Below are 15,656 nucleotides of genomic sequence, written 5' to 3' on the forward strand. Positions count from 1 at the left end.
CTGTCCATTACGCCATTTTATGCCAGGAGGGAAGTTTCCCCAGATATTCCAAAGTTTGAGACCGGATTTAATTGACTGATCGAGTTTCTCCGAGATTTCCCATTCCATCGACAGCACAGCCCGCAGTGATGCATGAATATCGATGGCACATGTTCTACAAGAAGAGCCAAGGATTGCTCCTCGTGAAACGGAGTCAATCAGGATCCTCTCTGCTTGCTCCACTACCCCAGATGGTATATTGCTGCCTCACATAGACCAATCTATTTGATACGTGGGCTATCTTGGAGAATCATCGCATCATGGCACCAAATCCGGAATTGGAAATTCCAATCCTCAAACCGCTGCAAAAATCCGTGACTCCGCGCCCGAGCCAGGAAAATCTGAAGATCGACGAAAAGAATCTACCACCCAACCCATCGCAGTGGCGTCCATCTTTCCACCTCACGGCGCCCGGGTGGCTGAACGATCCCTGCGGTCTGGGCTACGACCCAGTAACAGGGCTGTATCATCTCTGCTTCCAATGGAACCCCCACGGAAATGACTGGGGCAATATCTCATGGGGCCATGCCACATCCCCAGACTTGGTATCGTGGACACCTTCTCAAGAACCTATCTTGGCTCCTTCGGCCGAGTATGACTGCCGTGGCGTCTTCACTGGATGCCTGCGAGCAACCGATGTCTCCGGTGCCCCGGGCGCACTCACAATTCTCTATACGTCTGTTAGACATCTCCCCATCCACCACACGCTGCCATACACACTGGGAAGCGAATCGCTCAGTCTAGCTGTCTCCCAAAACGGAGGCAAGAGCTGGGAGCGTCAGGCGTGTAACCCTATACTAACAGGCCCTCCTTCTCACCTCAATGTGACAGGCTGGAGAGATCCTTGCCTCACGACTTGGGTTGAGGGGCCTGTACCCGATCAGTCAACTCTGTACGGATTCATCTCAGGCGGCATCGCTAAGCAAACACCGACTGTCTTTGTGTACAAGGTTGACTCTACAGACCTCCGCAAGTGGGAATTCCTCGGTCCATTGGTGGATGTAGGTCTCAACCTACGGCCCTCTCGCTGGTCGGGAGATCTCGGCGTGAATTGGGAAGTAGCCAACCTCATGACTCTAAGCAATGATTCTTCATCTCGAGACTTTGTCATTATGGGAGCCGAAGGTTGTTTACCCCTGGATTACGTGGCCCAAGGCTCAGACGAAGAAGCCCGTCGGAGACGAGAGGCGCGAGGACAGCTCTGGGTCTCGGTCAAGTCAAACCGAGATGCCGGCTCTGGCGCTCTGTCTTCTTATGCATTCTCTGGTATCTTCGATCATGGCTGTTTCTATGCCGCCAACGCTTTCTATGATACAAAAACTGCGCAGCAAATCGTTTATGGTTGGATCACAGAAGAAGATCTGTCAGACTCTCTGCGCCATCGACAGGGCTTCAGTGGGTTGATCTCACTGCCTCGCGTGGTGGGACTGATGACATTGAATAATGTGATCAAGGCGCGCAGCTCACCTTTAAGCGCCATCACCTCAATCGAAGCTGTCCCTAGTGCTGATTTGTTCACCATTCACACCATGAGAATCAGCCCGGATAGTCGACTTGAACTTCTGCGAAAGAGCGCACAAAGGAGTCGCCGAGGTCGCGAGATCTTATCTGCACCAAACTGCGAGAGCAAGGCTGGTGCTGCTATGAGTTCACGGTGGGAGATCAATGCCGAATTCTCAGTCAGTCAATCCTGTTCTCGGGTGGGTGTCAGAATTCCACACACTATCGGTAAGTGGCCTCTAGACGTTTTGCTCAATATAGTATGCACATGCTGATAGTAACTAGATGGACAAGAATGTACGACTCTGTCGTGGCATCCACAAAGCGAGACATTCACAATCCACCGACCAAACATCGAAAATACTGAAGTCAACCACGGCCATGAAACGGCTCCGCATACGCTGTTCACCACCTCGGAAGGCCGCGAAGAGGTCGAAGAGAATTTGAAGATACACGCCTTCTTCGACTCAAGCGTGTTGGAAGTTTTCGTCAATGAGAGGACTGTCATCTCCACGCGCATTTACCTCCCATCTGACACTTGCTTTGAGCCGATGTTCTTTGCAGACCCCCCAAGCCCGGATGCTGAGCCTGCAGTGCTTCTACAGGCGGACATCTGGGATGGCCTGGGAGTATGAGCCTAGCGTCATGCATAGCTAATTCAGGCATGTCAGCCTGCTAGGTAGAGATCTTGATGACTGCACACGAAAGGGTTAAAGAGATAGAGTATTATATGTATGCGTATGCGCACTGCAGCACGCAGCACTATGTATCCTTCGAATAATAAAACAAGATAGAAACAGACCCGGCGAGGCATCAAATGAAGTAAGAATTCTCGCCTTAGCCATGGTCATTACATCGTCGCTTGCAAAGCAGGCGCAATCAAAGTCTCACAAATACAAACGTCAGCTGGACCATACACCTCAGGTATATATGCATGGGTATCAAAATCATGAATAGAAGCTGGAAGCGAGGCGCTCAGCGGGACCGCTTCCAGAATTTCCAGTTGGGGAGATCAATGCGGCCATCACGCTGATGAATACGCCAGTAGTAGACTGGTACGCCGGTGATGATGAAAGCAACAACGATGAGCGTCTGCAGGGGCTCTGAAATGACAGCCCGACTAAGAAGGAACAGGCTGACACAGCAGAAGATTATAGGGGTGGTGATCCAGGTGCGATAAGGGCGTTCGAGCTGGGGTTCGCGGATGCGCAGGACGATCAAGCCGAGCACAGTGAGGAAGTAGAAGGTGTACCCGGCGACGCCGTAGAAAGTGACCAAAGTACCGAACTCACCCACGGCGATATAGATGACCGTCAAGGCACCGTTGAAGGCCATGGCATAGATAGGCGTGAGACCAAGTCTGGATTCATCGCCGAAGACACGGGAGAGAGATTTGCGGGCCCAGGACTGTCGGCGCAGCCGGCTGCCAGGGGTGGACCCGGTGAGGCGGAGAGACCGAGACGCCCGAAGACAGCAGGTAGATAACCCTCTTTGCCAGCGGCATACACCAAGCGGCCACTGGTGAAAGTTGTTGCGTTCAGGGCGCCAAAACAGCTGGCTCCCACGACAAGGGCGAGGACCAGGGCTCCAACGGCGCCGAAGACTTTGCTGCCAAATTGGACGGCGACGGTGTTGCTTGCTTCGATGGTGGAATGGGGAAGCACCAAGAAGTAGGAGACGTTGGCAAGCAGGTAGGACAGGATGACCAGGGGCATGGCAGTGTGGATTACCCGAGGCAGGTCGCGATTTGGGTTCTTAAATTCACCGGTCACGTAGTTGGTCTAAAAATCATGAGTAGATGCGCGAGTCAGAAGACCTGGAATGTCAACTTACATTGTCCCAGCCGTCAAACGCCCAGAGGCCTGCATACAAGGCCACTGCGAAATCAGAGATCTCCGTGTTGGTACCCTCGAACCAGCCATGGGTCTTCCACTCTTCACTGGCATCACCTCCAGACGAAAGACCCGTCACGGCCACAATGATGCCAATAACGGTCACGCCGAGCAAAGCGATAAATTTGAAGAACATGAATAGATCGCCAATGCGGGTGGCAAACTTGGTGGATATGCAATTGAGCAAGGTCACCGTTAAAAGTCCTCCAAATGCAACGCCCTTGTTGATCCATGGGCTGACATCACCAACGTCAGCGCCGACAAATGCCCGCACGATGTATTCACCAAAGATGATCGAGATAATTGCCGCAGACCCAGGTTTCAGAACCAGCACGGCACACCAAGTGAACAGAAAGCCCGGTAGCTCTCCGAAAATCTTCGACAAATAAATCTGCGATCCGCCATTCAGAGGTATAGCTCCTCCCAGCTCTGCATAGCTTGCAGCTCCCGTCCAGGCCAGCAGACCCGCCACAGCCCAAACAATGAGGGAGGCGCCAGGCGACCCTGCGTTCGCATTCACTTGACTAGGCGAAGAGAAGATTCCAGATCCAATGATTAACCCGACAATCAGCGACAGGCCATTGAGGTAAGTCAACGTTTTGTTCCGCTCCAATGATCCATCTGCTGGTCTGTCGGCGGAGGGGGTACCGAGAGGCGCATAGCCACCTTGGGTTTGCGATAGCGGGAAAAGAGTGCGTCCAAAGTCAAAAGCAGAGGAAATCGAGTAGGATCGTGGACCCCTCGTGCCTGATTCTAGCTCTGCGTCGGCATGCGACGCGGCGAGGGGGTCTTCATCTTCGAGGGAGAGCTTGCGGGAGGAGGAGATGCCGTCGGGGGAAGAGGAGCGAGAGGAACCAGCAGAGCCAGGCGATGACGAGGCGAGAGAAGCGAGTTCTAGTGAGTCTCGTGGTTGGCCATGTCTGCCTGGGTTGGACATGTTGGCGATTGTGCCGTTTTATAGAGAGTGACGAAGTGGTCAGTGGCCAGGAGTCTCCATTGCCCGACAAGCAAAAAACAAAGACAAAATATCGCAAACCCTCAAGATATCCTGAAAGGTCGAAAGAATCGCAGAAAGTTGAAAAGAGAAAGTCGCCAAGGGGGCGTCGATCGGAGTCTTGGCTTTGACCCTTCGCATCCCCGCGGTCTTTGTCTTTTCTCCCCAACGCCATGCACCGCTTACCATGTAGGAACAGCCTCAGAGCTGTCGCTCAACTCCGCTACTCTTCTACAGCTTCCACACCTGCAACACCATCTACACCTACCTCAAAGTCCTCAAAGTCCCGCTGGCTCGGTTTCCTCTTCGTCGGCGCATCCGCTGCCGCTGCAGGCATCTACGTCCGCCAAAGCAATGACTCCACAGCCCTCAACCAAGAAACATTTACCAAATATAGTCTGGTATCCCGCGAGCCCGTGTCAACCACAAGCAGTCTGTTCACCTTGCGCCCGCGCCGATTCAGCGAATTCAATTACGATGTCTACGAAGAAGCTTGGTCGACGGGCGTCTGGAGCGTGATGTTCAAGCAGCCCCAGTTACAGATTGGACGCGATTATACCCCATTACCGACCACCGCCGCAACGGGATTGACCGTCGAAGACGAGAACGAGGGTTGCTTGCGCTTCTTCATTCGGAAGGACCCTTTCGGCGAGGTTTCGCGCTATCTGCACACGATTGAGGTCGGCGCCGACGTTGAGCTGCGAGGACCGAAGATTGAGTGCGCCATACCGAAGGAGACAGAGGAGATCTTGTTCATCGCGGGTGGCACAGGGATTGCGCCGGCTCTGCAAGCCGGGTATTCTCTGCTGAGTCGAGGCGGGAATGGCAGGATTCACATTTTGTGGGCGAACAGACTGAAAGATGACTGTGCTGGTGGACAGAATGATTCGTTGAATCCACCACCGAAGCAGGGTTGGTTGTCTGGCTGGTTTGGAGGCAAAAGCGAGGCCCCCAAGATCGTGCCTGTGAGGGATGAAGATCGGTCTCTCATTGTGCGAGAGCTGGAGGCACTCAAGTCCCAGTATCCTGGGCAGGTCACCGTGGATTACTATCTGGACGAGGAAAACACGTTCATTGGGAAAGAGGCCGTTCGCGCCTCGATCGACTCGTCCAGTGATCGCAAGAGCAAGCTAATCTTGGTCTCGGGCCCCGAGGGGTTCATCAGCTATATGGCCGGGCCAAAGCTGTGGGCTCAGGGTCAGGAGCTTCAGGGCCCTCTGAATGGAATCATCCGAGAGCTGGACCTCAAAGATTGGGGGGGTTTGGAAGCTCTAGAATGTAACATATGTCTTTTTTGCTTTTCTGCATATAGCATGTATAACCAAACTCACAGGGGAGTCCAGCGTGTTTCTACCTCATGGAAAATTGACACTTCATGAAAACAAGTCTATAATTGGAAGAGTGTCGCTTTTATGTTGAATATACAATCGCAACGATTCTGATCTTTTCGTCCTTCGTTATCCGTCGTTCCTGGCAGAACCAGGTTGAATTCGCTCATACAATACTTGCAACATTTACAGACCTGTAGCAAAGTCCTCGAGGTACTTCACTAGCTTCTGCACATTCTCCAGAGGAACAGCATTGTAGTTGCTGGCACGCATACCACCGACACTGCGGTGACCCTTGAGGCCCTGGAGGAGACGCTTCTCAGCGCCAGCGATGAACTCCTTCTCCTTGGCGTCATCTCCGCCATTGACACGGAAGCAGATGTTCATACGACTGCGAACGCTGGCATCAGGCACGACCTGGTACACTTGCGGGTACTTGTCCAGAGCACCGTAAATGAGTTGCGCCTTTTGGTTGGCAACGGCCTCCTGGCCGCCGACATTCTGAGCGCCGAATTCAGCCACCAGATCAGCCATGACCTGACCGGCAACCCAAAGGTTGAAGATGGGGAGAGTGTTGTAAAGGGAGTTGTTCTTGGCGGTGGTAGCAAAGTCGAACACAACGGGGCCTGGGAGACCACCGATGTTCAATCGCTGAAGGAGAGCCGGGGGAGGAGTGGCGGTTTGGGGAGGAAGCAGGTCCTTACGGACAATGGCGATAGCAATACCCGCGACACCAATGTTCTTCTGTGCGCCGCCCTGTACATCTGTTAGCCTGACCTTGTGTTATTCACGTTGAAATTACGCACGAAAAGGACAGCATATTTGCTGACATCAACCTTGCGGCTGATGAAGTTGGAGCTCAGATCAGCAACGACGAGGCGCTCATCCTCGGCGTCCTGGCCCTGAGGCTCCAATGACTTGGGCAATTGTTGGAACTCGACACCATCAACGGTCTCGTTGTCACAGTAGTAGACAAATGCAGAGCCCTTGCCACCTTCCTTCTTGGTAGGGGTCAAGGACCAGGAGTCCTCAGCAGGGATCTTGCCGAACTTTCCACCGTTGGCTTTGCGGGCATCAAGCGCAACGTTCACATGCTTGGATCCGACCAGTTTGCTCGCTTCTTGGGAAGCCTTGAGCGACCAAGATCCAGTGACGAGGTAATCCAACTTCAGTTCCTCGTCCACCTCCTTCTGCAGTCTCTGGAACACCAACTCGTCAATCTGCGCCTGTTCCGCACCGGGCTGGGCCTGCTTCACGTCGGCCTCTGCGCGGCGACGACGGCGCTCGATCCAGACGGGAACGAGGTTCTGGACGACGGAGCTGAACCCACCGCTGCCACCACCCTGCATGAACAGGATCTCATAGTTGTCCGGGATATCGTAGAGAGCGATGAGGTTTGCCTTGGCGTCCTCGAGGATCTTGGTGGCGGCGGAGGAACGGTGGGAGATCTCGCCGAGACCGAGACCGCAGTCGTTGAAGTTGACGAATGCTTTTGCGCCCGCCTCGACAACGGAGGTGGGGAGGGGTGCAGGGCCCGCTCCAAAGTAGGAGACTTCTTGTCTGGAAGGCATTGTGTGTATGTGGTCGATAGGAAGAGGAGGGAAGGGAAAAAGATGTGGACCGAGTGGACCTTGCGGGAAGAGTATAAACCTCTCGACGTCAATGTCAATTAAGAGGATCAATAAATCCTTTAAGTGATGGTTTCTGACTAGAGATTGTCTTAACACTCGTTCAGTAATATCCTTACTTGATCCAAAGATGTTTAGTCTAGCAACGTTTTATACAATGTAGACCCCGGCGGGGTATGAGTCAATGAGTCACTGCGATCAGTCGCCGCTTGAAGTATTCGGTGAATCTTTCAAGAACGGGGTAGATATGGGATTAATTGGATCTTGAAGTCTTTGTTGCAATTGACATCTATCAACAGGGCAGTCTCATAGACCGAGACAGTACTGTTCGAGTCTACTTAGGATGGTGGGGTTGAGGCTGATAAGTATAGACTGTAGGGTATACTCCAGTGCAAATTGCCACATGAAATTTGAGCAGAGCCCGAGCTCTCGAGTCTCCCTATGTGTCTCTGATGTTGTTTCTATCCCATTGACAGGTCATTGACAGGTCATGGAAAGTACTTGCAAAGAGTAGACCGAAAATGTTCTCGAAAAAAAGATCCGACATCGGCGGAATTGATCCGAGTCACGTGCCCGATGACGCGACTTGATTTGCACTGTTTGCCTCTCCCCATGCCGACGAGCCAATCAGAGGGCAGCTGAGTAAACCTGTCCCTGATTAGCAGGCCGCTTATTTGCCGAACGCCGACATATAATTCTTCGGTGACTCGACTCTTCTTTCGACATCACGGTGGACATGACTGTATGTGGAGGTACCCTTGAATTCAATGGCATGGTATTGACAATGTGTTCCAGTCCCGATTGATGCCCTCGGCCACCCTTGGCCGGCGCTTGCTGCGCGGCCCTGTCCCCAGCACTCTGCGACGCCTCGCCTTCACCTCGACCAGGGGCCCTGTTCCCGCGGCTCTGCAGCGTCGCACGTTCACCTCCTCGAAGCTCAGATACCAGCAGGCCAACTCGCCCGCCTTCCACTCTCAATTGGAAGATCCGGCTGCCGCTGCCATCTTCTCGTCCATGCAGTCCGCCAAAGCGGTTCCCCAGACTTTGACCGAAAAGATTGTCCAGAAATACTCCGTCGGACTCCCCGAAGGAAAGTACGTCCAATCTGGCGACTATGTGACCATCGCACCCCACCGCTGCATGACCCACGACAACTCATGGCCCGTGGCCTTGAAGTTCATGTCTATCGGAGCGTCCAAGATCCACGACCCCAGCCAGGTTATCATGACCCTCGACCACGATGTGCAGAACAAGACCGAGAAGAACCTCCAGAAGTACCAGCAGATTGAGGATTTCGCCAAGCTCCACGGAGTGGAATTCTACGGCGCCGGACGAGGAATCGGACACCAGTTGATGGTGGAGGAAGGCCATGCTTGGCCTGGAACACTCTGTGTGGCAAGTGACAGTCACTCCAACCACTACGGTGGTATTGGAGCATTGGTATGTTGCTTGGGCATTATCATTTTACTTCATACTAACATCAACAGGGCACTCCCATTGTTCGTACCGATGCTTCTTCTGTTTGGTATGTCTCAATGCAATGCTCGACCAACTACTTTGTGCTAATTCTACCAGGGCTACCAAGAAGACATGGTGGGCGATTCCCCCTGTCGCCAAGGTCACCTTGAACGGTGTCCTGCCTGCCGGTGTCACCGGAAAGGACCTTATCGTCGCCTTGTGTGGAATTTTCGGAAAGGACGACGTCTTGAACCACGCAATTGAGTTCACCGGCTCCGAGGAGACCATGCGCAGTCTGCCTATCGATTACCGCCTGACTATTGCCAACATGACCACCGAATGGGGTGCCCTCTCTGGCCTGTTCCCCATGGATGACGTGCTGAAGTCTTGGATGACTGCCAAGGCCACTCTCGGAGCCATGGGATTAGCTGGTGGTGACGGCTCATACAAGACCCTGGCAAGCCAAAACTTCACCCACGCTGCCATTGATGAGCTCTTCGCCAACCCCCTGAAGGCCGACAAGGGAGCCAAGTACGCCAAGGAGCTGTTCATCGATCTGGCCTCGCTTACTCCCTACGTCTCTGGCCCCAACTCGGTTAAGGTGGCTACTCCGCTGAGCGAGCTGGAGGCTGCTGACATCAAGGTCAACAAGGCCTACCTGGTTTCTTGCACCAACTCCCGCGCCTCTGACATCTGTGCCGCCGCTCAAGTTTTCCGTGAAGCTACCGAGAAGAACGGAGGCCAGGTCGCCAAGATTGCCGAGGGCGTCGAGTTCTACATCGCCGCCGCGTCTATTCCCGAGCAGCGTGCTGCCGAGGAAGCTGGTGACTGGCAGGTCCTGCTTGATGCCGGTGCCACCACTCTCCCTGCCGGGTGTGGTCCCTGCATTGGTCTCGGCACCGGTCTGCTTGAGCCTGGTGAGGTTGGCATCAGTGCCTCTAACCGAAACTTCAAGGGCCGCATGGGATCCAAGGACGCCCTTGCTTACCTTGGCAGTCCCGAGGTCGTGGCTGCCAGTGCTCTGAGCGGAAAGCTCAGCGGCCCTGGCTGGTACAAGGCCCCCGAAGGCTGGGATGGTGTTAAGTTTGGCGAAGGCGACGGCATCCGCGAGGAAGATCGTATGCTCACAACCGAGGAGGCCCTTGAGAAGCTTCTTGGCCAGATGGACGACCTCGTGGCCGATGGCGAGAAGCGCTTCACCCCCGCCGAGTCTGCCGAGTCTACCGAGGTCGGAGAAACTGCCTCTGAAGACTCCCTCACTGAGCTTTACCCTGGCTTCCCCGAGAGCGTCTCCGGCGAGATCGTCTTCTGTGATGCCGACAATGTCAACACTGACGGAATTTACCCCGGCAAATACACATACCAAGACAACGTCTCGGAAGAGACAATGGCTCAAGTCGTCATGGAGAACTACGACGGTGAATTTGCCAAGATCGCCAAGCAAGGCGACATCCTCGTCTCTGGCTTCAACTTTGGCTGCGGTAGCTCCCGTGAGCAGGCTGCCACTGCCATTCTCGCCAAGAAGATTCCCCTTGTTGTCTCCGGCAGCTTCGGTAACATCTTCTCCCGCAACAGTATTAACAATGCCCTGATGGGTCTCGAGGTCCCTCGCCTCATCAGCCGTCTGCGCGAGACCTTCAACGCTGGCGACAAGGCCCTGACCATCCGTACCGGATGGACTCTGACTTGGGATGTCCGCCGCAGCCGCATTGAGGTCCAGGAGGGTCCTAATGGCCCCAAGTGGACCCACAAGGTCGGTGAGCTCCCTCCCAATGTGCAGGAGATCATTGCCAAGGGAGGTCTCGAGAAGTGGGTTAAGAACGCCATCGGTGCCTAAGTGGCCAGTGGTGCCAGTGATCCCGCCCTGGGCAAAAGTTGGCGTTTGACGTGATACCCGAGCTTTTGTTTATGTTCAGCTTTTAAAACCCGTGATATGGGACTCGGATGATGTGTATAAAAAGAAGACTATTTAGACATTTTAATTGATAGACTCGTCGATCAAGTTCACTATTCATCAGTTCCAATGTCGTAGTTGAAAGAGACGCATAGCCTCAGGTCTATCCTTATCTCAGCCTTATCATCACGTGTGGGAATACTTTACCTGATCAACATTATCATCTCTTGCCTTTTGCCAACCTGGAGCTTGGTCTAGTCTGTGCGCATGCGAGCTTTTCGAGTGTTGTGTCGGGTCCAGCCGTCAGCGAGGGTTGTATGGCCAGCTAATCGACCGCGGCCATCGGCACCAAATGCCCATGTTCGACGTCATGGTCTTTTCCCCGAATCAGCGCGGAGAACCCCCGGTCTGATTCGAGGTTTCACATCGACACGCCCGGCACGATTTATGTTAGATGGCGATTCTACAATATATGCGCTATCTACAGCGCCCGGGCGTGCTGCAATCGCCGTCGTGCGCGTCTCCGGACCAGCCTGTGTCCCAGTATGGCATCCAACCCGCTTACATTTGTTCAGCATACTAAGCCTGCTAGATATACCAAAGTCTTTGCCCCAATACATCCCTCCCCAGACCTCGATATGCGGCCCTCCGCACTCTTTATGATCCGACGAAACCCCCAACCCCCAACACAGTTCTCGACGCCGGCGCCCTTGTCCTCTACTTCCCTTCTCCCCGCACCGTGACGGGCGAGGATATCCTAGAATTGCATATCCACGGCGGATTAGCGATCACCAAAGCTGTTCTTTCCGCAATCGCGTCAACCAACACACCCGAGCTCTCAGTTCGCTATGCTGAATCAGGCGAGTTCACTCGTCGAGCATTCATGAACGATCGCCTCAGTCTTCCACAAATCGAAGCACTAGGTGACACCCTGTCAGCGGACACGGAGCAGCAGCGGCGTCTCGCTGTGCGCGGATCTAGCGATGCGCTGGTCCGCAGATATGAGAATTGGCGCCAGGGCTTACTCTATGCGCGTGGGGAGCTGGAGGCGTTGATTGACTTTTCCGAGGATCAGCATTTTGACGAGTCTACCGAGGAGCTGGTTTCCTCTGTCGTGGGCCAAGTCCGAGCTTTGAAAACGCAGATTGGATTCCACATTGGGAATGCGTCTCGAGGAGAGCTTCTCCGGAACGGAATCCGGGTTGCTTTGCTTGGGGCGCCCAATGCGGGGAAGAGCTCCTTGCTCAACCGTGTGGTTGGTAAAGAAGCTGCCATTGTCAGCACTGAACAGGGAACTACGAGAGATATCGTTGACGTGGGAGTGGATATCGGGGGTTGGTTTTGTAAGCTTGGGGACATGGCAGGGATCCGCGCTGACGCAGGTGGGGAGGTCGTCATTGGCGCTGTTGAGCAAGAGGGAATACGAAGAGCCAGGGCCAGGGCCCTGGAATCCGACGTTGTGATCGTCGTTGTCTCGTTGGAGGACACCGCATCTGGTGCTCAGCTCTTTATGGAACCGGAGGTCGTCGACGCAGTAAATGACTGTGTTGAAGCAGGCAAGTGTCTTGTGGTGGCAATCAATAAGTGTGATAAGCTACACACTGCCCTTGATGGTGATGTCCCTCTACCATTGTCCGACCTCATCCGGGATATCTTCCCCTCTGTCCCCGCAAATCGTGTCTTCGCCATCTCTTGTGAGCAGGCTCAGAAGGCAGAACCGAGTCTCGCCTCTACGGATCCAGGAAATCTACAAGCGTTTCTCCGCGGTCTTATCGCGACTTTTGAGCAAATTGCTTCGCCGCTCAGCATGGACGGCGAAGGGAGTGAGCAGTATGATATCTCATATTGGGAAGACTCTCTTGGTGTTACACATCGTCAAAGTTCTAATTTACAATATTGTCTCGACCATCTGGATGACTTCTTGTCCCAAGCTGCACCTTCAGCTAGCCCTGTTTCCGAGGATCGATTTGACCCTTATGGTGCAACCGAAGTTGACATTGTCTTGGCTGCGGAGCATCTGCGCTTTGCGGCAGATATGCTGGCCAAAATCACTGGCAAGGGTGAAAGTGGCGATGTCGAAGATGTTTTGGGTGTCGTTTTCGAGAAGTAAGTCTCAATTCTCGGTTTGATTCGTTTGATTTGGGCCTAACAACAGCGAAAGATTTTGTGTCGGCAAATAGAATGCGATCACAATCGCACCATGTCGCCCCTTGAAGAAACGCTCGACTGCACGCTGTCGACGAGGCTGCTTCAGGTACGGGCCAGCTGCTTCCGCTTAGGTTGCAGCCAACCCCGAGCGCGTCGCCACATACTCCGCGTGTGACTCAGCCGCAGGGCGGGTCTAGATCTGATCGGTGTGCAGACTCTCAAGGCCTGCGTGATTGGCAGGGGCATTGTATCCTCCTCGACCCATTGTGAAAGATGATGTGAATGGTGCAGGAAGAAGTATGATCGGCTGAGTAGACCGGCGCTGTGATGATGAATTATAGAGCCACTGTATGAATAGACAGAACAATGTATACTAGATCTACCACCGAATAGCAAAGCGATCCTCTTATAATAAATCGGTTCATAACTGTCTGCCTTGAACGGATCCAATCTCGTCCAGGCACCCAAAATAGTGACAACTCCGAACCACCAAACAAAGCGACCTAAACCGGGTCCTTTGTGAGAATCACGTTGCCAACCTTGGAAAGACCAAGAATCTCGTCAGACATCACTTCATCATCTGAGTCAGTTCTCTGTCCCTGCATTGACAGTTGGAGATGGACTGAATGTTTCAGCTCTACCGATACTAGATTTCGGACTGTCATGAAGCTATTGCGAATACTATGTGACGATGTATAAATAGCAGCTGTACTTCAGCTCGGGCTTCCAGATCTAGCGAGAACCGAGTTTGAGGTTGAAACATAGTTTGTCATCCATGTGGTTCCATGGTTCGTCGATCACTGGCCCTTGGTACACTTTGAGCTTAATTGTGTTTCGTCATTGGCTGACACTCCAGGGCTGCATACATAAGAGCCATCTTCATTTCTGATATGTCTAATGTTATTGGCTTACTACAACTTTGAGACTGAGGTCAGATCTAAGAATAGCGTGGCTGCATGGAACTCTCCTAGAAGGGTTGGACATCCCTGTACTTCCGTCCCTGCAGCTCAACATTGCCTGAAATGTAAAATAAAAATATTTATATACCTGCCAGGGTGTCTTACAACATCACAATGCCCTGGTTGTAATCAAAATTAAGCACTTTTTTGAGCAGCTTGACAGGAAAAGATTGAAAGAACCTTGGAAGCAAAGCAGAAGGAAAGGTACATCTGAAGGCGCTTCCCTGCCGAGAGTATAAACCGGGGTCGACGGATAACCACCGATGTGTTGCGCAGGGCTTTGAAATAAGTTTCATCTTTCCCGTCCCTCCCCGGGGCCATGTGTTTTCTTTGTGGCTTGTTTTAGCTTCTTTGGAGGTTGATTTACTTTCCGTGGTTCCTTGTCATTCTTTACTCTTTGTGGGGAGAAGAGAATGTTATCCAAGGAGGTTGTATTTCTAAATATACCTCACTATATGAAAAGGATATACATACTCAGCTGGCTATCTTTTCGGTCAAAGGTCTCGCTCTCAACTTCTAAGATTATATTACTATAATATCGAGAAAACAATGACATGCTGGAGTTGGAGTGGTCCTGAGCGTAGGATCTGCTGTATATGATATGCTTTTCAAGATTTATATGAGAACAATCAGTCAGTAAGCTGCCTCGGGGGTGTGGAAGATACACTCATAGCTATGCTCGAAATAATTCCGAAATAATCATCGCAACACGGCTTAGCCACGAATTTAGGGCTTGAAATAATCCAAAAATGATGACACAATGGGTTCACAAATGATAGTCATGGATTAAGCTCTATTTTGGCAGGCTACATCTTGAGTGCTGCAGATATCATGTCTATCCCCAATGTTGTATCATAGTTCTCAAGCTGGACTTGAAAGAGCACCCTCTGCAGGTGGAAGAAATGTTTTCTTTAGGACCCTTCAGAGGTGGAATAATGCAGGAGCGCAAGCAAGCAGCTTTCGGCTTGTATCCATGGATGGTACAAGGAGCATAGCCCCCTAAGCGTGTGCTATCAATAGTGAAAAACCATACAAATGCTAATAGGAATGAAATTGTATTGCTTGGATCCTGGATGCTCACTAAAAAACCACCTTTCTCCCCAATGAATAACCCGAATTTGATATCTTCACTGCCACGTTCTGTCCAACCTCATTAAAACCCCCCGCACACCATATGTTGAATGTAAATCTCCCCCTCAGAGCCATCTCATGTGAACACCCATGTGGGATCCAGGATGTTTAATATCCCAAGGAATCGCAACCGGGACAGTCGTAGTATTCGATGTAAAAGTCCCGAAGGTTTCCCAGACACTCGCCATCACCCAGGAGGTAAGAGCAGGGACCATTGCGCTCAACATGGTAGAAAAGAGCAGAGATCTGAGTGAACTGAGCGTGGCACTGGAAGCAGAAGAATGGGTAAGGATCGGTGAGGCGATTGCCATAGAAGCCGTATTCAGGGCATTCAAAGGCGAGGGTGCGGATCCGGTCTTCCTTCACGCATCGGCTGGTTTCGAGGTGCCCAAGGAGAGCTGAGAAGCCGATCCATTCAGAGGGACAGAACCAGCACTCGTAGCGTCGGAGCCAGAGCTCGACCTCGCCTGTTGGCTGCATGATAGAGTGTTGGTTGGTCATAGTGGGCGACGAATGGAGGTAGTAGTTGATCAAGTCGAATGGCGACGAGGGAAGAAGCGAGAGAAGCGAACGTTGCTAGAAATACTTTGCACGAGCGTGGTGAGAGACGCCAGTACTTTTCGTAGATGCGTGAAGACAACAAACGACAAACAGTCTGGCACAGCGCCGAGGGCGATTCAGATCG

General features: G+C 52.6%; 7 protein-coding genes across 7 annotated transcripts; 4 read left to right on the forward strand and 3 right to left on the reverse strand.

Annotated features, from left to right (window-relative positions):
* Positions 1-299: 299 nt before the first annotated feature.
* Positions 300-2,174, forward strand: N7506_007110 (glycoside hydrolase family 32 protein; the record flags this gene model as incomplete). Its single annotated transcript, XM_056956403.1, has 2 exons — positions 300-1,767; positions 1,825-2,174. The coding sequence occupies 2 exons, from the start codon at positions 300-302 to the stop codon at positions 2,172-2,174; spliced, it is 1,818 nt and encodes a 605-aa protein (XP_056810737.1).
* A 340-nt stretch (positions 2,175-2,514) lies between these two features.
* Positions 2,515-4,368, reverse strand: N7506_007111 (putative amino acid transporter; the record flags this gene model as incomplete). The annotated part of the gene is made up of 3 exons (XM_056956404.1): positions 2,515-2,962; positions 3,046-3,320; positions 3,373-4,368. 3 exons carry the CDS (start codon positions 4,366-4,368, stop codon positions 2,515-2,517), a joined length of 1,719 nt encoding a protein of 572 aa, XP_056810738.1.
* A 230-nt stretch (positions 4,369-4,598) lies between these two features.
* Positions 4,599-5,804, forward strand: N7506_007112 (cytochrome b5 reductase family protein; the record flags this gene model as incomplete). Its single annotated transcript, XM_056956405.1, has 1 exon — positions 4,599-5,804. The coding sequence occupies one exon, from the start codon at positions 4,599-4,601 to the stop codon at positions 5,802-5,804; it is 1,206 nt and encodes a 401-aa protein (XP_056810739.1).
* A 135-nt stretch (positions 5,805-5,939) lies between these two features.
* Positions 5,940-7,324, reverse strand: N7506_007113 (O-phospho-L-serine:2-oxoglutarate transaminase; the record flags this gene model as incomplete). Its single annotated transcript, XM_056956406.1, has 2 exons — positions 5,940-6,509; positions 6,560-7,324. The coding sequence occupies 2 exons, from the start codon at positions 7,322-7,324 to the stop codon at positions 5,940-5,942; spliced, it is 1,335 nt and encodes a 444-aa protein (XP_056810740.1).
* A 793-nt stretch (positions 7,325-8,117) lies between these two features.
* Positions 8,118-10,676, forward strand: lysF (homoaconitase LysF; the record flags this gene model as incomplete). The annotated part of the gene is made up of 4 exons (XM_056956407.1): positions 8,118-8,123; positions 8,177-8,821; positions 8,869-8,906; positions 8,957-10,676. The coding sequence occupies 4 exons, from the start codon at positions 8,118-8,120 to the stop codon at positions 10,674-10,676; spliced, it is 2,409 nt and encodes an 802-aa protein (XP_056810741.1).
* Positions 10,677-11,180: 504 nt separating this feature from the next.
* On the forward strand, positions 11,181-12,843 carry N7506_007115 (tRNA modification GTPase; the record flags this gene model as incomplete). The annotated part of the gene is made up of 2 exons (XM_056956408.1): positions 11,181-11,276; positions 11,326-12,843. The coding sequence occupies 2 exons, from the start codon at positions 11,181-11,183 to the stop codon at positions 12,841-12,843; spliced, it is 1,614 nt and encodes a 537-aa protein (XP_056810742.1).
* A 2,236-nt stretch (positions 12,844-15,079) lies between these two features.
* N7506_007116 (putative C2H2 finger domain protein) lies at positions 15,080-15,472 on the reverse strand (the record flags this gene model as incomplete). Its single annotated transcript, XM_056956409.1, has 1 exon — positions 15,080-15,472. One exon carries the CDS (start codon positions 15,470-15,472, stop codon positions 15,080-15,082), a length of 393 nt encoding a protein of 130 aa, XP_056810743.1.
* Between the last annotated feature and the right edge of the window lie 184 nt (positions 15,473-15,656).

The sequence above is a fragment of the Penicillium brevicompactum genome, assembly GCF_028827555.1.
Source record: "Penicillium brevicompactum strain IBT 35665 chromosome Unknown utg000005l_segment0_segment0, whole genome shotgun sequence".
Lineage (NCBI taxonomy): Eukaryota > Fungi > Ascomycota > Eurotiomycetes > Eurotiales > Aspergillaceae > Penicillium > Penicillium brevicompactum.